Genomic DNA, 21,747 nt, shown 5'->3' on the forward strand with positions numbered 1-21,747 from the left:
CTCACATAGAGGGCAAGGTGCAAAGCTAAGGAGTTCAGAAAATATAAAAATGGCAGCCAGGTTTATGATAAGGTGCTGAGACCACTACAGCACATACAGTTAAGAATAATATGTGTTTGTACAGCCAATCTAATTTAATAACCTGAGGAACAAAGCACTCTGTTGCTCTGAAAGGAGCAGAGGTAACTGATATTTATGTAGCAACATGAAATCAAGAAAATGAAAGTGTATTACTTTCTACATTAAGTTGGACAGTCTAGGGATGATCTAGTCCATGACCATGCCAAAGTCAAGATCCCTACTGCGCAACTACTTACTCTCCATTTCCCAGTTGTGCAAACCTGCATCACCTCTAACAAGTAAAGGACCCAAAAGAGACTGAAACCAATTTGACGAAACATTCGCAAATAGGTGCCTTTATCTTTACCACTGTGTAGCAATACTCTGCTAATCTAAACTGATTGACATTGATAGACTTAAAAATACACAAGACCCAAATGAAGAATGAAAAGTACTCTTCATTCATATCAGTGTGAGCTCTAGCGTGGCTCTAGCACAAAGGGCCACATAGTCTTGATCCACTCATCAGGTTTGGGGAAAACCATTTGATTTGGTCATTGGGTGGAAAACCAAAATAACAGGCATTTGGATGATCCTTTTACCACTTATTCATAAATAATGACTGACTAGCTCAAATATTGACTTGAAGCATTCCTACATCTGATTGGGTAAATACGTCATTAAGTCTCTAGGCTGTGACTGGAATTTTAAACAGATATGAAAACCCTGTTGAATTACTGTCTGTACATTTTTTTTCTGGCCATGAAGAAAATATTGTGACAATAAGAAAACAACACATACATTTGCTGAATTGCTGTGAAGACCAGAAAGGATTAAGTCTGGCAGCAGTACTGAAGATTCCCATTTGTAATTGCCTGCAATGCAGTCATTCTCTGTCGCACATTAGGTTCAGATTTGTTAATTTTATTTTAGCGAAGTATGACTATGACACTATCATAAAAGTTTATAGTGTCTTGTCAGCTCTTTAGCAACATCACTTATACCTCACCATGCCATCCAAAATCAATACAATATTTTTCTCCCAATAAATAATGTAGGCCTGAAAAAGGTCCAAATGCACGCATCGACAGTTGGCTGCAATTAGGGGGCGGCGGCAGCAGTAACTGATGACAGTCCCTCCCTCCCTCCGGCTCACACGGGATCAGCAGAAAATGAAGACGCGGAGACCACTTTGTCACCGACTGAGGGTGGACCTGGAAATGACTCCTAATGGAAAAAGGGCTCCCTGAGCCGCCACTGCATCTGCTGCTCCAAGCACTTTCTCCGGGCCGATGGGCCAGCCCCAACCAGTTTCCAGCTCCCTTTATCTAAGCCTTTAATATGCTCTGGGCAGCCAGCAGCGACCGCAAGCTGAGGTCAGGAGGCATCGGTGGCTGAGTGTATGTGTGTGTCTGGTCTCTCTGCATGCGTGTGTGTGTGTTGTGAGAGTGGATGACGGCAGAAAATACAATTGATACCAGGCTAGCAGACATGGTGAGTGATAAAAGTATACTGCTGTGATGTCAACACCAAACAACACACATGAATAAACAGATGTGCAAGATAGTAGATCAATTAAAAAACATCAATACTAAAAGACTAACCATGGTACAGTCCCTGTGAGGCTGCAATGCTCATTACACACCAGACAACAAAAGAACAACTTTGTTTTGTTGTATTCTGACTAATAGTTGGACAACAAAACGTAAAGTTGGGTATTAGGACGGTGTCAGAAAATACAACTGGAAAACAAATAATGTCATCATAACATCAGCCACTGGTATGTGGACAACTGTTTTGGAGTCACCGTTTGGCATTACGCCTGTCGCTATCTTGTTTTTTGGAGCCAGAGGGGACCATATTTGGACAACAGGGTGGTGCTGGAGAAGATGGACATGTTGTGGTAATGACTCATAACACACCCTGCTTTCTCATCTATTCAAAATTAAATGGGACCATAATTTACATTGTGCTGTATTGAAGCTAGACATTGAGATCTACAGTCATTAGGAAAATGCTACTGAGGTAATAAATGAAGTGAGAAGTAGGGTCAATATCTCACAAGTTTCCCTACAAAAGGACTTCTTTTTGAAACCAGCGGAGTCGCACACTGCTGGCCATTAGACAGAATGCAGGTTTAGGGCACTTCTGAACTGGCTTCACTTTTGAGACTTGGAAGCTGTGTCCACTGTTTAATACAGTCAATTCTGTTCACTTTGGTTTAACAGAATTTCCATTTGCTATCAGCTTATACAGTTGTGGATGATCGTAACGTGTTCAGTCTCTTCTTTTTTTCTGGAGAGCTGGCTTTCCAAATAATATTATATCAGGAATGATATGATACACTCATAGCTTTTTCATGTCAGGGCTCAACTTTCAGCCAGCCCATGCCTCTACTCCACCACAGTCATGAAGCTGGAGTGATAAGGTTGGAATATCAGCTTGCTATGTTAGAATTAAGTGCAGCCAATTCTGACAGAAAATCAGTCATTAGCAGAAGTTGTTAGTAAAAGGTGAAAAATCTGACTTGGTTGTGGTGCTATGTTAAAAGTCTGGGATCATCAAAGTTATTAGGATGCATCCTCTGTGGACCATGAATGTCTGTACCGTATTTCATGACAATCCATTGGGGCATTTTAATCTGAACCAATGGACCGACCAATGTACCAATCAACAGACCTACATTCCCATCCCCAGAGCCATGCCACTAGTTTGGCCAAAAATGAGGGTACTGCTGGATAAAACTGCTCCTGTCACTTGGGATGCTGTGTATACATTTTCAGTTTTCAAGACATTTTATCTTACTCCTGTGGCTCCCCAGCATATTACCCTCAAAGGACTTTTTTTTAGCTCTTCAATTACTTCAGGAAATTCAGCAAGAGATAAAAGTAAGTACCAAAGCAGTCAGAGATTACAAGTTGTACTTGCAGAACTGTACACTCTAAATTCTGGGACTAACTTTCTAAACAGGCTGCTCTGAGGGGGGTGACAGAGATGGTAGAATAGAGCCTCCCTTTGTGTCACTGTGCCCTGGCTTGCAGGTGTCTCCAAGTGATGGAGAGGGCTCTGGGAAACATTTATATCTCAAATCCACTTTATCGACCGTGCCCCTGTCAGAGCGGAGCTAGCAGTGGATGGGGTGGGGTGGGGTGGGGGTGGTTGGGGGGGTTGGAGGAGAGCAAGTGGCTCTTAGCACACACGCTGACACCGAAGGAGCCTCCTGCACTCACTCTTCAGCTGTGAGTCTGGAACTCTTTATGGTGATTGTTTTATCAGCGTTCCTGTCCGTCCCCCGGGAGGTTGGGGCCCGAGGAGGATGACCCTCATTTTCTGAAAGCAAAGTGTTCAGTATTGATCAGTAGGAATGAGCAGCCCGTGACACGGGTTAATTTACTGGACCTAGGAAGGTTCATTGTTTCCTGTCATTCCTGAACTCATCGTGCTGACCTTTACCGCCCTGTCCTGCCACACTGTGTGTACATGGACTTGTGAACACACACACAAAACTGCAAATTGCGTGCTGCTTATATGACTCCCCTGCTCACTACCTAACCTCAAAAAGAGAAAAAGTGAGTCAGACACTTTGAAAAACAGATGGACAGATAAAGAAAAAGTGTAACCACACCTTCAGCTGTGCAAAAGTGACGATGAATTCACGAAAGTTTCTGAACATCGTTAAGACAAGATATAATCAATACTCAATTCACAACCTGGGCCAGGAGTATTGAGAAGGACAGAGGTCAAAGGTGAATGTCTGTGGGTGAAAAGGCCAGTTTAGTTACATTGAAAGGTCAAAGCCTTAATGTGAATCTCAATTACAAAGCTTATTAGGGGCATGGCCTAACAACCAAACTACACAGTGTGGGGTTATATCACTTTGGATAATGCAAACCAAACATAAACAGTAGAACAAAAGAGGGAGGATTTCTTTTGTCATATACCTGTCATACAAGGCTGTAACTGTCTCACAAACATTAACATTTAAATTCACCTCATATTTTTTCCATACGACTTTTAAACTGTGTATAATGACAGTATTATAGTAATATTATTTCAGGATACAGGAGCCAGCAATTTTCAAAATCACTAGATAGTAAATATAATTAACTTCATAGCTGAAACAGTTTGTGCATTATTAATTGACTGATCACCTGAGAATTGTCAGCCATATCGATAATGAGCTCAACAAATACTAAATATTTCCAACTTCTCTGCTGTTGAGATTTGCGACTTAACAATTTTGTAATTTGAACGCTTAATCCTACAAAACTTGATTTCTTTAAGATTTTCAGGCATTTTGTAGAGACAATTATTGATTCACTGATTGAGACGGCAATTTGCAGATTCACCAACAACAAAAATAATCATTACTTGCACCCAATATACTCTACACGTTGTTTAAACTTACATTCCTGTAAGGAAAAAACGCCATCACATTTGTGACTGTGTATACAGGGAGCTCAGTAGAGAAAATCAAAATGATGAGGAAGTAGTAACAATGATTTGAGGATTATAATTCACATATGCAAAACAGTAAAATACAAACAGCTTCAGCACAAAGGCACAACTCAAGAGATGTCTCCTGATTCAGAATTTACACACTCACATTTGCCATGTTTGGTTAACATGGCGGTTAGCTTTATTTATTTTGCCCATTTTATGCAGGATTCTCCCAGCTCCGGATGGAGATTGGGAGGTAATAAATCCGTGAGGTGTCATCTCGCTCCCCTCCCCTTTGCCTGGCATCCACGAGTGCTACGCCACTTCTGATTAGTGCCGCCCTTCCCTCCCAGAAAGCCAGCAGACAGGAACAAACTGATTACTGCCCATCTTCAGGGGATTGGAGACACCTAACAGGAGGATTACATTAACATATTAACGGACGCCCCTCACCTGCAACCCTTCTAATATCAGTTCCATGCTCCTTTATTTTTTGAGGAGGGGGTGTGGTATACGTGTGGTGTATTTCATCTTCAGATAGAAAGCAAATAAATAAAGAAGGATAGTGATTCCCTCTCTCTCCCCGGGTGCACAATCTGTCATTGATGATAGGTGAAGAGGAGAGGGGCGCCTTTGAAGTTTTTCGACATAAAAGGCGCAAATAAACGCAAACACATCCTTTCAGCTACTCACATGAAATTAGGACCTGCTGAAGACGGGGGTAGGAAGCTGGCCTCCGCAGCCACACCTAATCACTCTGACGGCAGCAAAGACTTCAGTCTCTGCTCTACTGGGAACATCCGAATTAAGAATGAGAAAAAAAAGTTTTTTAAAAAAAGAGCGCTTTAATCTGCCTCAGCTACTTTTCCACTGTTTTTAACAATGTTCTGTTGAAACAAAACAACAAACAACGAGCAGAAAAAGAGAAAAGTTTTGCCGCCCTCTGAAATAAATATGAGGAAACTTTGAGTTGGTTGACAGAAGTGTGGATGAAGTTGACTCTGGCTGTGATATCTTTAGTCTTTGATATTTTCACTGTGGAAAAATCATAGCATGAGCCCATGAATCAATTACAAGGGTGGACGGGATAGTCCCTCCTATGAACTACCTCGGAGTACAGAGTAACAGCACAGACAGTGATAGTTATCAGAACTGTAAGTGTGAGGGGGCTCTTTTCACATTATTATTTGAAGCACAGCTCCAGACAAAATGAGCTAACTGCCAAAGGAGATAAAGGGATTTAGAGATTCAAAAGAATAGAGATTTAAAAATTAATGGTGGAAAGGATTTGCCTTCATGTTTCTACAACTTGTAAGCGGAACATGACTTATAAAGAGTCAAGGAGACAAATTGCTTTTTAGAATAAAGTGATGGTGAAAGGGAAAAAACAAGCGGTGAATATTTAATGGCACCGCAGCCTCTTCACAAACAAATCAATATGGTGATAGTAAACATAAGGAGACTCATACTGTGGCATGCGGGCCGAGATAGGAGGGAGGACAGGTGTCAGTGGGCCCCACCACAGAGTTTAGGTTTATCTTGACATTTCTGAAGGTTAAAAGATTGTAACTGTCTATCTGTGTCAATCATTTTGCTCAAAGGTCACAGCAAGTCTATTTTTCATTAATTATACCCTCAGATGTCTTCAGAATGCACAGACACCTAACAATCCCAACTCCCTAAACAACGGCCGCTGAAAGGTTGTAAGAGAGGAATACATACATAAATTTATAATTCAACATTTACGCCATAGCCTTGGTCACATCTGATCTCAGCCAATGATTTATATTTGCTGTCTGCAATTAAAGACGACATCTTTGCAACCATATCTATATTACTTAACAGAAGTAAACAAGTCCTTAATTTAATAACATTCTATTTGGCATCAGCTGCGCAAAGCTGCCTAGGAAGCTGAATAATACAAAATATGATGATTGATGTTTCATATTCTTACACATCTGGATGAATACACACTTGAAGAAAACAGAAGATGTCCGCAAACTTTAACGTGACGGTGGTTCTATAATGATATCATTTGCCATCTACTAGGGACCATTAGCCATTATGATTGGTTACACCTCACGATGTTCTTTCACTCATACCATCCACACATTCCAGGAAGTCAATTACAAAGGTCGTCTAACAACCAGAATGCCTATTGCAGCCTGCCAAGTATTCAGAAATAATCAATAATCAATAATCTTTTGATGCTCCGACACTCTGGAGAATGGGCATTGCATAAAGGAAATAACGTGTTTTTACAAATTACGTATTTGTTCATCAGATGATCAGACAGCAGCCATGGCCTTAGAGAAATAAAGTTACAAATAATGGTCGCATGTAAGGCGGCTTCAATGAAAACATTTAAATCCCACAACTGAAACCTGAAAGGAAACTGGTTACCAACTTATGAAATCTGGTTTAGGCCACAGGTTCGACAGAATTTGACTTTAACAGATAGAATGATCTTGTCTAACCTTCTAGGTCTCTGAAGAGAAGGCAGGAAAGCTATATTCGGGTCCACCTGCCTCTGTGGTCTCACTTTGGTTGTGAGGCAGCGGACAAGCTGAACTCAACTGCTACCAGCTGCTGCATCAAAACCCTTTTCAAACCAGCAGTTCTCCAGTGTGTTGGAGGATTTCCATCGGTCTGCTGTATTCTCTGAGGTGCACTAACCTCATCCTTAAAAAGTGACAACATGGGCCACCCAGGGCCTCTTGGTGACAAAGCAGGAATGCTTAATCTTGACCAAATCAGATGGGTAACTGAGGACAGAACAAGCTTGAAGTTAACTTGGGACATCTTTATTTGTATAGAAGTCTTGCCTCCTGGCTTTTATTGCATTCTGTGTTTCCTGACTCAGTCTTTGAGGATGTGGTTTATTTGCCTGCCGTATGTAGGTATGTAAACAATCACATACATTAATGTATTAGATGTATTTTTGTTAGTGGCTGCATAACACTCAAACAACACATTGTAATCGGATTATGTATCTACCAGAATCTAAAGGTTTTTGCCTATGTGTGCTGGGGCCGAGGAAACTAAATGAAGACTGCTTCAACTGTTTTGTGAGGACCCTTGCACTGTAATTGTCTCAGTCCTTGGTGCCACCCTTCAGTTACAGTGTCTCATTCAGTCCACAGCCTTGCCCCCTCTCCATCTCTCTGTCTCTGTCTCTTTCTCTCCCTGTCTCTCTCTGTCCCCATCTTCATCCACTGCTCACTTCACCCCTGCCATAGGGTGGTTCTCATTATGCTAACATGTCTTCTTGCTTCGCTCATTTGTGTCAACTCCTCACTTGAAGCTCCTCTAGAAGCCTCGTCTTTCCTCATCTCCTCAAGATTTATTTAAGGGAACTGGAAGATCTTCCTTAACCAGTCACGGGAGGAGAGAGGACGCAAAGAAACACAAGTTAAGATTTTAAAAAAAGGAAGAAGAAAAAAAAGAAACACCTAGATCTACTTCTATCTCCTCTAATGCCCTCTCACTTTTTCTTCTTTCCCACTCCAACTTCTACCCACTTCATCCTGTCCTGAAGTCAACTGACATAGGGTTACCCTGCAGATATTAACTGGCTGATCCTACTCATCCTCTGACAGATTGTCCCCAGTTGCTACGCTAGTTCATTGTTTGAACTTTAACCTTGACCTGGACCTGACTGCCTGTATCAATATCTGCCTGTTTGCACCTGACTGTATTCCTTCTTTATGAAGCCTCCTCTGTCTGCCTTTGGATCCTATTTTTGTTGCCCCAGCATAACTGTAACATTCCCCCTTCTGCACAAGGGCTCTGGCCTTAGTAATACTTTAAGCGTGTAAACACAGTTGTAAAATGCACATTTAAGTACCTACAGTTTCATATCACTGCTGTTATTTAAGTAGGCAGGCCTTGTGAACAGGATTTTACAGTTTGCTTGTCCCATACTCTGCCTGTCACCTCTGACCTCCACTGGAGCACTAAATGCTTTTCTTGTCTTACCATGCGAAACAAGGCTGAAATAACAACGCGTCTCTTCCGCTCAGGGGGCATGTAAGAAAATGGCACACAACCTGAAGTGAACAATAGTATGTGCACTCAGAGCACCTCTCAGAGCAATCCCTGAGCAGGATGCTCCACCGCTGTGACCAAGCCCTAAAGTGAGCGCTGGACTCTTCTGAGGCATGAAATAATAATAACATCCCACTTCCGTCTCCCTGCTAGAGAGGTGGGGAGGAAAGTATATGAGGGCCTTCTATTGTCACCATTCACTAGAGAGATACCAGTATCCCCGAGACTTTAATGGGAAAGACAATAGGGCTGGCCTAAAAAGGCTTGCCCATTAAAATTTAATCAGAGACTTTTGTCTCTCACTATATGTGACGATGTGTGTGTGCGTATGTGAGTGTAAACGACTATAGGGACAGGTAACAGCACTCACAGCCCATCTTCATCCCCTTTCGTGTTGTTTGTTTCAAGTTCATCCCTCTCCTGTACCTTGGGAGAGTTATTTCATTTTCTCCCAGGTGTGTCACTATCCTCCTTTAACCACCCAACCACATGGCAACTGCTCGAAAAAATGTTAAGGGCAAATTGGATTAACACCACGGTCTATGGTCTGGGCACTTAACAAACACAGATGCACTTAAGGGAGCCCACAGAATGATTTGTGACTGAACAAAGAACTGGAGAGATGGAGCCTGGGCATGACCACAGGACTGGTGTAATATGTCATCTACCGGAAGAGCTATCAGCTCAGCCTACTGGAAAAGGAGTAAACTCCCAAGTGTTCAAGGTAAATTATAAAGTGTCAAGCGCTTCTGTCCTACTTTCTGTGGCTGAGACAAACTGATTTTTTGTCATCACATCACAGGGCTTTTGCCTAGCTAGAGGCAACATTTTTGTTTGCAGTTTTGTAGTAGTGCAATTTCTACGGAAGAGTGTGTGTCAGTTGATTATTAAGGTGGACTGGGACAAAAACGTGTTTATTTGTGCTTCAAAAGTTGCCTCATCCTTGAATCCGGCATTGGTGGTTTTCAGATCATTTGATCACTAGCTGAAACATTTTATTTTTACATTTCAGATTTTTATCATCCATTTTCTTCTGGGGCAACCAGTGCAACAAATCAATAGTGGAGGTTAACGTATTAGTATGATGAACGTGTTGACTTACAGTAGGGAGGCCTGACCCCAATAAACCTTGAATAAATTCTAACATTATGCAGCTGTGGCCTGTTGCATTGGAAGGATTCAGAAAAAAAAACAAGCTCATTACTCTCGCTGTCTCTCTCTCTCTCTGTCCCGGTCTATCTACCAAGTTGTAGGTGCGTTTAGAGAATGCATAATTGCATATGATTGTGTCAGCTTGTTCTATTACCATTCTAATATCTTAAATAGATGATTGGAGGAAACATTGTATTAATAGTAGAGGGATAAAGGGTAAAAAAGAAAACTCTGTAAGACACCTGCTGCAAATGTAATTGAGGATCATTAAGCAAAATTCTGGGCATAAATGAGGTTTAATTTATATTCATATACATTACTTTAGCCTATGTGGAATGTGCTACTCTTCACCGATGTTTGTGCTGTCCTAAAGAGCACTTTACTTCCGTCATACCTTGGAAAACAGCCATTAATGAACGTTTATACTATGGGGCCATATCAATTTCATCTGGTGACATTTCATGGCGAGGCTTAGCCATTGATTACCTCTCTATGCTTTGTAATTGTTTCTTCAAGGTACTGTGATCCTGTGTGCAAGTGAAGTTCCATGTATGGATTTCTATCCAATTAAGGTTGGAATTATTCACAGGGGGCTCACCCTTGACGGCCTGCAAACAATGACATAACATTGGAAAAACATTTTTGAAACAATCGATGAGAAACAACCAAATGATGTTGGCTGAATGATAAACAGCTCTTCTCCCTGGACCTACACCATCAGGCTCTTAAGAGGTCTGATGTCAAGTGGAGTGACACGCACACGCATACACATAAACACACCTCGAACAGGCCTGATCTTGTAGTCTCAGAGGCAGCTCGTTCTGCAAGGATTCTGCACCACCTGGAGATGGGGAATAAGCAGGTGGGGAGTCGAGACCTTCGGGGAACACTGTTCCAAAGGAATGGCTTTATGGAAATGAGGGTTAAAGGGAGCATCGTCCGTCCTCTGATACGGAGCCTATGAAGCGCTGACACATGCCCCCCCGCCACTCTCCAACATGAAACCATGTTATATGAGAGGGGGTCACCGTTCACCCTAATCACGGCCGTGACATGACATGCTGTAGGTTGCCCCTCAGTGTTAAATATTTATGTCAGCACCGCCGTATTGCCTTGATGGCTGTCAAGACTTTGACACATGCTCTCTCTCTTTCGCTATCTCTCTCTCTCTTTCTCTCTTTCCGTTTCCATTAAAATTCAACAAAAACAGAAAAACAGCAGAAAAACACAAAAACACAAAGGCATAAGCTAAAGGTAGAGGCTTTTATGTATTTCTAACAGCAAATCTGGTCGTAAGAATTGACACCGTACGGTTATGCAAAGGCATGCAGTATTTTCAGGTGGTTCTTTGTTTAATTCAAAGCTGTAAGCATTGGCGTGCATGGATGACATAAGACTAATTGGAAACTGTTCCAAAGACTTTGGATGAAAATTATCCATTAGCCATTTCCATGCACAATTTGCCAGACTCCTTTTAAGTTTGTATTCAAATGAATGTTGTCCGAGTTAAATAAACTACATGTATGCAACATAAACATAAAGCCAACACTTGGCTTTATGTCCTCTCTTGATTAAGTTCCATTGTTGTGATTTCAATCACATGACCCAATCTGAAAGATTTTGGGGGTGACTGAGATCACTAGAGACAGTGTTCTCCTCTAGCCTTGCTGGCTCCCCCATGATAGGTGTCAAAGATATTCTAATGAATGTCAGAGTACATTTCAGGGGGCCATGCTCCGTACAAACCACTGGAGTGGCCCATCTTATGGGGCTGCCAAACCCCCTCCACTCCAAGCTCCCCACCACTCTCTTCATGTTCAAGAGGGTTAAGAAGATTAATCAATGTCAATGTCTTTTCCCTTTTGAAGCCAATAAGGTGCACACTGTCTGGCCATGCCCAACAGAACATCACTTTGTTCCGTCGCACAGCCGCCCCTTCGCTGCCCTCACTGACCCCCCAGCAGTCCCACTTGTCAAAGTCAAGGGGGCGTTTGGCGTTTGGTAGAGACTGGCCTTCCGGATAGCACTCAGCTCCGCCCTGCTTGACCTATTCTCTGATATTTGACCACTCGGTTGCAAGACACTTGCTCTTTCGAGCTGAAATGTCACTGGGGCATCTTGTCAGCTCACAGACACCTCGGCCTGACAAGCGATTTTACTTTGGTGTGCTACAAGGCAGAAAATACAGGGCCGTGGCCTTGACGCACACAAACTGTCAGCTAGCCAGCAGGGCTACTTGATACTGGCTTACTGGCCCAGTGTTACGACACAGGAAAAGCTTGAAGAAAAAAAAAGTGTGACTGGGGTATTGTATCAATATCTGGGAAATGACACTGGGTCATGCATGAGAAATGAAAGCTGAGTGGCATGAGTTGAGAGTGCATACAGTCTTAATTGGTGTGTTTGGTTTAATTAATATGATGACACAGACCTAACAAAGCAAGCATCCTGGTAGCAAGACATGTGGCACAAAAGGTCAACTGATAACCTTTGACTTCCTCTGCACTGAGCCTCTTCTTGCCTCCTGTGCTTTCATCCTCTCCTCCCTATCCTCTCTTTTCTTGTCATCTCAACCCCCCTCGAGTCTATTCACCTTTAAGGTTTTTACTAAATCAGCATGTTCTTCAGTTAAATGAGGGAAAGCACAATCCTCTCCCCTCTCTTTGACCGCCAGTGGCATTGCAGCATGAAAGAGAAGGATGGGGATTGGAAGTAGCAGTCACATCATTTCTGGTTTGCGCAACCTGCTCAAAGTTTGCAACTAAATGCTTGTCTTCAGTCGAGCTGACAGGGGAGAAGTGGGCGCTCAGTGAACCATGGCCGGGCTGCCATGAAATGACAGGAATCATTGGCATACATTTCAAACAGCCTCGCGCTATCCTATTAAAGTGCCACATCCCCACTTTAAAACAGACAAGAAGGAATCCGCTTTGATAGATAGAGACTAAAATGGCTTATTGATTTTCTCGCCCCTTTTTCTTTGTTAGGAACTTTTAAAAATTAGACCCCAAACTTATCCTTTTTTTTTTTTTTTTTTTTAATTACGATAGATTGGGAAAATGAGAAAAGTGGTCTCTTGCGACATCACAGCTTCTGTATAATCACATTCACTAAAATGCTTAAATTGTTGTCTAATTAAAGGAACACCACACCGCAGGGTTCTAAAAATATGGATTGTGCTTTAATTATATCATAAACATTAAGTCAAATTCTGGGCAGTGGAACAAAACACAGGACAGCATCATTATTAATAATGAAGATGTGTTAAAAAGCCACTGTTGATGTGACCAAAATGTTACATATTAATTGTTTGTCCTTTGAATTTGTTATATTATGTTGTTATGTTACTTTTTAGTTCCAGTGGTAGATTGGCTTCAGTTCCTGTCAAATTAAAGTAGATAATGATGCTTTTTAGAACCACAATTTGCTACCTCACCTGAAGACAAGACCTGATCCAGTCTGTCATAGCTAGTAATAAAATTAGATCATGAGTAACTGAGCAACAAGGCTGATGGCTGATTAGAATAACCCTCACAATTATCTAGTTTAATGGGATAATTATGACTAAAAAATAGATTTATCAGGTAATGTCAGTGGCTCATCTGAGCATAATTATCCCCATCTGTGCAAATATGAATGTATATACTATTACCTTGTTGGTCATTAAAATAATCCATGCACAGTTCAAACAAATATTCTCCATACTGAGGTGAATATACTTGTTTATAACTAAGTTTTACAGTTGTAAAAATTTTTGGTGAAGATTTTTGGTGAAGATTTTGAAGAGAATGATCTTCCTTGACTGCTTTTTTAATGCCTAAACAAACTATATAAACAAACCCACTTCATTTTCATGACTGAATAAACAAACTGACCATAAAAGGACAACACAATTTCCTACTTTACAAACTTTGTATTTGGCGGACCCTGCCACCTTTGTACATTCAAACAGAGTTCTGGGGACCTTATTTTCCTCTGAGAACAGTTTGTTTATTCAGTCATGGAAAAATATTAATATTTATGAGTTTGGATTATTACCTCATTAATATTGTGAATATTTAAACTCTGTGTTTGAATTTCCTCTCCAAAACTACATAGTGCCCCTTATATCTTGATTATAAAAATGAGTAGAATATAGGGCTCTCAATGAAAAAGTATTTTATCACAGAGGTACTATTCACGTCCTGACTGCTGATAGCCTTTTAACTTAACTACTTGCCTTGACTCCTTACAGTACATTTAACTCATTATGACAGAGGAAGCAAGGAGACATAATGGTCCTTTAAGCAGTTTACAAAGCTGTTAGTAGAGGAGTAGGGAGTCATGAAGAAGAATCAGACAGTGGGCGAACACTTGGACAATGGTAGCAATGTTTGAAGAATTAGATTTTATGAGTGTATCTTATTGCATTAAGCTGATCCTCAGGTTTTAGGTGATACTCGTGAGGTTGAGGCTGTGAGGATAACTGCACAGTTTATATGAAACACTCAGTAAGTGCTAAAGACCAATTAGAGGACTTCTCCAACCAAGCCTATCCAACTACTTGGTTTCAAAGAATGTTTCTAAGATTGCTCCTGCTTTTAACATGCAGGAATGTGCTTCACTGAGATGTGTGGCTCCCTAAATATTGTACTGTTTGCAGGATAATCAAATTAACATAATTATTTCAGAGCTGCCTGGGGCAAGTGGTGATTCATTCAGTGTCAAAGGGCTTGTGTCTAGCTGCAGGGTTGGATCTGATCAGTAATATCCCAAACATCCTTATACTAAAATCCACCACCTAAATATTTGCTAAAAAATACATTCAAATAATTAATTCATTACTTTTTGACTAAATTGAAAATGTAGGAACACCCTGACACAGAGCATGCAGATTTAAACTTGGGGGAAGAACTCTGAATGTCTCCCCTACGCACTGCATGATACAAACACATATCCAAAGGATTAGCCTAATCGGTGACTGTGGCCGGACAAAGTCCTAACAACCTTGTCAAATGCTTTGTGCCTTTCAGAATAGAGACTGTGTTCTGGCCCATCAGTTTCATAAGGCCTACATTATGGATCGTTGAGTACGTTGAGACACCCATAGCAGGGGATCTGCTGCCATGCTTGATTCCCACACTGCTCAACAAATATCACAGCCATAGACATAACACGGTGTAAAACACAATGATCTCGGGGCCACGGCCATATTCCCCCTCATCTATCATTCAATCTTCTCTAATTAGGGTCTTTTTTGTCATACTGAGAGAGGGGTATGGAGTAGCACTTCTAGGGGAGTGAATGGTACGAAAGAGAGAGTCTCATTTCCATCTGACAGTGTGATGGAGATTGAATGTGAGCTTTAGGAAGATAAATGGGCATCCCGCAACCCTACGACACTATCTGTTAAGCTGCTCCATAACCCTCCCCGGGGAATTGCTTAACGGTGAATATTTGGGGCCTCTTTCGTTAAGTTCTGCTTAGGTTTGTCAATAACTTGTCAGGTCCCCCCACTCATTGTCTTTAAATCAGGGAATGCATTGAGGGGAAAACCAGTGAAAATCTGAATAATACAGTCAGTCTCGTCAGTATTCAATTAGGGTTTTGGAATTATAGTCCGAAGTTTGTGGCGTTTTCCACCTAAAGTGTTGTTGTTGGCAGTTACATTACACAATAAAAACTCAATGACAATAATATGAATTGATCATTTTGCCATATAAAATTGTAATTTGAGTCATCAAAGTTTTGATTGTTTGTATCTGATAACAGTAATAATAATAATAATAATAATAATAATAATAATAATAATAATAACAACAACAACAATAGAAATAATAATAAAAAATAACGATAATAACAATAACAATGTTATATAAAAGGTAGCTTTCAAAAACAAAGTTTCCAAAAGTGGTTTACAATAAAACAAATAACCACAAATAGACTGAAAACACAAGCACTACTTTAAGTTAGTTAGTTAATGGTCATAACATAAATTTAACGACTGTCAAATGGTGTGTAAAATTCTTGTATTCGTTAAAAAAAAAAAGAAATACTGACAAATGCATAGTGTTTCTTTTTCTGTTCATTGTGTACCATTTTCTTAGAAATCTAAATTTAACAAGAGAAATGCAAACAGAATGGATCAACATTAAATATCACAAATATGATATTATCATGGCAATTTCTGATAATCTTATAATGAAAAAAATATGGTATATTTTTCACTTAGGGGAAGGTAACTTTTTAACTCTGAATAAAATAATCTCCATTTGTGACAGAGTGTGGGCGTACACCAGAGGACATGAGTGAATGTAATTGGGTGTACGTGTCGATGTGTGTAGTGCGTGTGTGTGCGCACGCGCGCGTGCGTGTGCAGGGAGGGGTCAGTCTCTTCCTAACAGCCCCAGCGGCCCTGCTTTAGGCCCGGTGACAGGGCTCTGTCTCTCAGCCACACTTGACTGGGTCCCGCTGACACTCAACTGTCAAGCAGGCAAGCCCTCAACCACCGCCCTAACATGCTCTACAGCTTCACCCAATTAACTTGCTTTCACTTGACATCGCGGCAAAGAGCTTCATAATAGGTGGTCAAGGTGCAGTGTGTCTGCTTTCGCCCCTCTCTGACGACTAGCAGTGCGCATACACACACATTCAAGCGTTGCCCCCACCATCCATCCCCCCCTCTACTACCTCTCAATGCTTTTGTGCCTCTGTAGGTCCAGCAGGCCTCCCTTGGCTGCCTCTGCCTGCTCACTGCACTGTGACAGCAGGAGAGCATTGATCCAGGAGAGGGGGCTGCAGTGGGGTACAAACAGCCTTGCACTAATCCTACTGGACACAACTCAGTCCTCTCACTATAGAATACAAAACTACATATGCAGATATGCACATCCGTGTGCAACTTTGCTTGCATGAACGCTTGCGAGCACGTGTTAACATGCGTCCATGCATGCTTTGCAGTTTGGTACGCGTAAGTGCATGATATCAGTGTGTATTTCCAAATGTGACTACGTGGTGGTGTGTGTGTTTGTGAGGTATTGTGTGGCTATCTCCAGCTCTCTCTCTATTAGACATTCAGTAAGTTGGACACCAAGCTAGACTGGGCGAAGGAAGGAAAGCGATTTGACCCCCGACTGCGCGTTTTGGGAGGAGGGTCTTGAAGCATGTCAGCTCCGCTCAGGCTCCACTTCCCCTCTGTGTCCTTCCTATTTTTTCCCTAGTGCCAGGCCCAAACTTTGAAAACATCCACCTTAATAGGACCTAGTCAGCGAGAGCTACTCTTCCGTCTATCAAACTGTGATCCGAGGTGTCAGCCTGGGCCGGCTTTGACAGAATGTCTCCAAACGAACAGTACAATGGTGTTTCCCTCCCCAGCACTCGGCTACTCTAGTGTAGCCCCTTGGCTGCCTGGCCTCTCCATCTCACTACACCAACTCTCCCCTAGTTCGCCTGCTTGATTTCACCTCATAGAACACCTTGCAACAGTGGGTTGACTGACAGCCACAAGCCTGCCTAATTGTCTTCTTTCCCAATTTAGAGCACATTTGAATGTGTCTGTCTTATTTCCCTTCTTAAGAAGATTAATTTATTCCTGTTGATGGAAGAAATATAATGTACCTCATCATTATTCAATCAAACATGTTCTGTAGTTTTACCAGAAAGTGCAATTATAAAAGAAGAACCTTCACGTAGCTGACACTGTATGTCTATAAATTGCATGTGGATTTGTTATAGAATTTAGGAGCTAAAGTTTTATGCGCCTACAGTGATTTGACCCCAAAAAAATTCCTCATAACCCAAACTCCAAATTGTGTAGGTACGGAAAATAAATATTGGGCTTAAATTCCCACAACATAACAATCCCACTCCATCCATTCTTCACTCTGCCCAAAATAATACAATTCATAGCTGTCAGGCCCTATGGCATCCCAAATTTGAACAGCATCGATCGAGGATATTGACCATTCGCCAGATGCAACTCCCTGTGTCTTAACACAGTGTGCTGAAATTATATCTGCCCTTCCTATTAAACAATGGGCTCCCCAGTGGTCCACATTACTGCATGATAAGTAAAAACAAATATGAGAGGTGAAAATTAACATTGTTAACTGTGAGACATGCATAAATTTGTACCGCTTGCGATACCCTAATGGAAATTAACTAAAATGTTAATGAAGATAAGTATGCCATGCAATTATACCACCTCGTTGTGTTTGGATTTTGTAACACTTCATACTCCTGAACCTTTACATCTTCAATTCTGTACCTCGAGGCATTCGGCCCACTGCAGACATCCACTGAAAAGACTGAGAGAGCAGAGGAAGAGACTCAGAGAGTTTACTGTTACTGAGGCCTAAGTGTTGTTTGGTTTGGTGATCTGATTGTGCTGTCAAGTTTTAACTATTAATACAAAGTCCGGGCTGCATTAGAGTACACTTGAACCGCCAGAATCTCTCTGATGACTTCCACAGCTGAGGCTTTGTCCAATAAATTAAAAATAACACAGCCAGCTATGTGTGAATCAGAGCTTCTTTTGCACCCCAGACCATTTTAGGTGAGGGAAAATAAAGTCCTTTCTCAAGGCCCAGAGTCGACGAGAGCAACTGGAGGATACGCATGTGGTTTCATCCAGAGTTTGGTCCAGAGAGCTGGTCCCAGTCCCTCTCCTCTCCTCCACCAAATGTGCCCCTTTGGCCCTTTAGGCCCTTTGGCTGTCAGTGTTTGTCATTCAAATTGTATGAAACTACTGTGGATTACCATGAGGAGGAGGCAAACTGCACTCCAGCTATATACTGTAGCCTCTTAAAAGGACTATTGGATGTTGTTTTCTCAGTGTGTGTGTGTGTGTGTGTGTGTGTGTGTGTGTGTGTGTGTGTGTGTGTGTGTGTGTGTGTGTGTGTGTGTGTGTGTGTGTGTGTGCGCGCCTGTCTCCCACTACGCTATGCTGGTGTTAAGATGGCAACACTTGCCCCTCTAACCATCACTGAGTCAACAAATGAGTCCACACTAGGTACTATTGGAAGAGCTCCCAGTGGTTTTCCAAGTTCCTGCCAGAGCTGGTCGAGACACACATACACATATTTGCACACGCACACTTACCCAGACACACATACACACACACACACTGCAGAACTAGCCGGTCCCAAGGACACTCATGTGGTTTCACATCAAGTCAACCACCCAAACAGACCATTTTGGTCTTCCAGCTCACTTTAAGTTCCATTTCCACAAAGCGAGCACTGGCACAATATTATTAACACTTAATCATTTCCTCTGACCTAAATGATTTCTTTATGGTGCTGTGGAAACAGCAGCCAGAGTCATGAATTGGGTTTTAATCTGGCTGAATGTCAGGGGTGTCTTCAGTGAGCACATGAACACGCACATGCAATGGCACATACAGTAGCCGCATAATAAAATATGCTCCTGACGGGCTACGCGTTCAAGTTTTGACTCCATTTTCCCTCTAGCTTTTCTCGGACTCAAACATGTAATATGAGTGAACCTTGCTCAGACAAACATTAATAATAAAGCTGGAACTTAGTGTAAATATTTCTGCATCACCCCCCTCAAGAATTACTCCCCCGTTTTATGTTTTATGCTTCAAATTTCATGCCATGGCTGCTTCCTTTAGTGAATTTTCAATTCATATCAGGATAAGCGGTCTGTTCTCAGGAGTACCATTAGAATAAGATAAGTATTTAGCTTCAAGGAAAAAGCCTTTGAAATGAAGCCCTCGCTGTAATGGTAGAAGCAGCAACATATCTGAGGGGGAAAGACTCATTATTTGTAGGAGCGAGATGTGGCCCGCATATGTTCATTGTCCCAGTGTTTCTGATGAATCGCATTGTTCACTTCATCCATTCAATTAAATGTAATTGTAGTCCAGCTGATATATTATTTAATTCTACCTTTAAGAAAAATACGAGCATATCCAACATATTGCTTCACCGTGACTTGGCTGTAACCCTGTTTTCAAGGGAGAAATAGTCTGGAAAAGAATTAAGCGAGAGAGGGAGTTAGGAACAGAGACAGACGGGTGTGAACGGGGAAAGAGGAGGAGGGGGGCAGTATTTTAATGCCTGTTGTCACCACGTAATGTCCTCAGCACGACAAAATGCTGAACCAGAGAAACCGGAGAGGACTTTTATAAAATCCCCCTGCTGCCTCCAACATATCTCTGGGATATTCCAAGAGCAAAACGTATAAATCTGGGTCTTTCCACCTCCAAGTCCCTCGCCTGAACACCAGACACACACACACACACACACACACACACACACACACACACACACAGACGGACAAAGTCCCTTAGGACCTATGACTGCAAGTTTGAATACTTACTGTGCACTACCAGGCCCTTGTCGAAGCCAATGCTGGCTGGGTTATAGTGAGACTATAATAATGTGTTTTGAGTAAGACAAGGTGTTGGTTCTCTTTTGTCCTGTTACCAAGTAAAATTAAGAATCTCACATCTTCTTAGATACTGTAGCTGTGCTGAACTTTAATACCCATGAATAACAGTGATTGAATTGAATAGGCCAGGATAATAATGTACACGAAAAATGAAACCACCTGAATCAGAAGAGACTGGCCTGATTGGGAGTAATTTCCGATTAATTTGAGAAGGCTGGCAATTACAGGAAAATATAAAGCACCTAATAACCATGTAGACACTCAATTCAATTGTGTCTCTTTTTTTTCCAGGAGGGAAAAAAAAATTTGGCTGTAGAAAATAAAACATTTCTGTGGCTGTGCCTTTTGTTGGAGACATTAAATGATTTAAGCATTGTTGAATGCATATGACAAATCAATCTAAATGGTTCTGGCAGGACACAGCGCAGGTGTATCTTAAAAAATGTCTACTTCTAAAACGGGTAGAACCACAGTCAAAAGAATCATTGTCTGATTAAATGCTTTGGAGCATTTGAAGGCACATCATTTAGGATCAGTTTGTTTAGCCCCTGTAAACAGTTAAGTTTGACTCTTTAATCAGAATGATCTCAACTGGGTTGAAGAAATACTATCCATGTAACCGCAGCCTGTGAGGCACAGCAGAATAGGTCACATGTCTCAGTTATTTGCAGGAAGGTTAAATCTGGACTATTCCTGATTATTGTTTAACACAGATGGGGGAGCCAGAGAATCCCATGGCCGTTGTTTAGTGAGTTGTCTCCGCCGTCCGCCAGTTGCATTCCATGGTCATGCCATGATTTGTTTTTAATTTACTTTCTCTTCCCACAGCTTACATTTTCTCTCCATCTCTCATCTTGTTATGTGCTTGTGGGGCGTGCGCAGACTGTTTATGAATGAATGTGTGTTCTCGCGGATTTATTTATTTGTTTCGGTCAACCACAAGCCGGCCAGCTGAGGAGGAACCGTCATTTTACGTAAACAGTCGTGAAACGCGAGGGAGGGGAGCTGGGGAGAAGACAGAGGGAGAGGAAGGATAAAAAAGAATTTCAGGAACAAAAGAAAGAAGGAGGTGCAGCAAGACAGCGACTCCTGTGCAGGGCCTGGGGGCACAGTGACGGCAAACGTGGCTCATTCCCCCACCTGGAGCTTGTCGGCAGGAATTTAATGCCGGCTCTGATGTCTGAACCGCACAGCAGGAAAGGGAGGAGGAGGGAGTGGTGGCAGAGGAAATACTCTCCCCACCTTCTTCATGTCAAACACAAGACTGTGTGTGACTGTGCTGCTGCTGCCACCTGAGGGACACATTAACATCCTCCTCGCTCCCTGCCAGCCTCCTCAAGTCACACTCATACACATACAGAGACACCATTACGAAAACATAAACAGACTCTCGTTCACATACTCACTGACTGTCTTTGTTGCCTGTCCCCGGGGTCAATTAGGTCGCAGGACCAGGCCTGTCCCCATATGGAGGCCTTTGGTCCCACGCCCAGTTTGATTTCCCCTCTGCCTCCCTGATTAAATCAAGCTGGACATTTCTGTGGAGGTGGGAGAGAAGGAGGGAGAAAAAAAGGGAGGGAGAGAGGAGCTACTGCCAAACTTTAGGCGAGCAGCGACACACTGTTCCAGACAAGTCACACAAACTTGTCTTCC

The 21,747-nt window shown here is 42.0% G+C and overlaps 1 protein-coding gene across 33 annotated transcripts in view; it reads right to left on the minus strand.

Annotated features, from left to right (window-relative positions):
* The window catches only part of LOC119029961, a 157,550-nt gene that overhangs the window by 111,991 nt on the left and 23,812 nt on the right, over nt 1-21,747 (minus strand). The window contains exons 6-8 of one of the 33 annotated variants that reach the window (XM_037117422.1): nt 17,882-17,984; nt 5,194-5,287; nt 4,554-4,910 (exon numbers count right to left, since the gene is read on the minus strand). The exons of 27 other annotated variants lie outside the window; for them this stretch is intronic. In XM_037117422.1, the coding sequence (XP_036973317.1) occupies nt 5,200-5,287; nt 17,882-17,984 (191 nt within the window). In that variant the 3' untranslated portion in view covers nt 4,554-4,910; nt 5,194-5,199. Of the gene's footprint in view, nt 1-752; nt 3,391-4,553; nt 4,911-5,193; nt 5,291-7,828; nt 7,870-17,881; nt 17,985-21,747 lie in introns of those variants that run through there. 5 more of the 33 variants (XR_005078537.1, XR_005078527.1, XM_037118155.1 and 2 more) reach the window with 5 other exon arrangements.

This window comes from Acanthopagrus latus, chromosome 1 (genome assembly GCF_904848185.1).
Source record: "Acanthopagrus latus isolate v.2019 chromosome 1, fAcaLat1.1, whole genome shotgun sequence".
Taxonomy (NCBI): Eukaryota; Metazoa; Chordata; class Actinopteri; order Spariformes; family Sparidae; genus Acanthopagrus; species Acanthopagrus latus.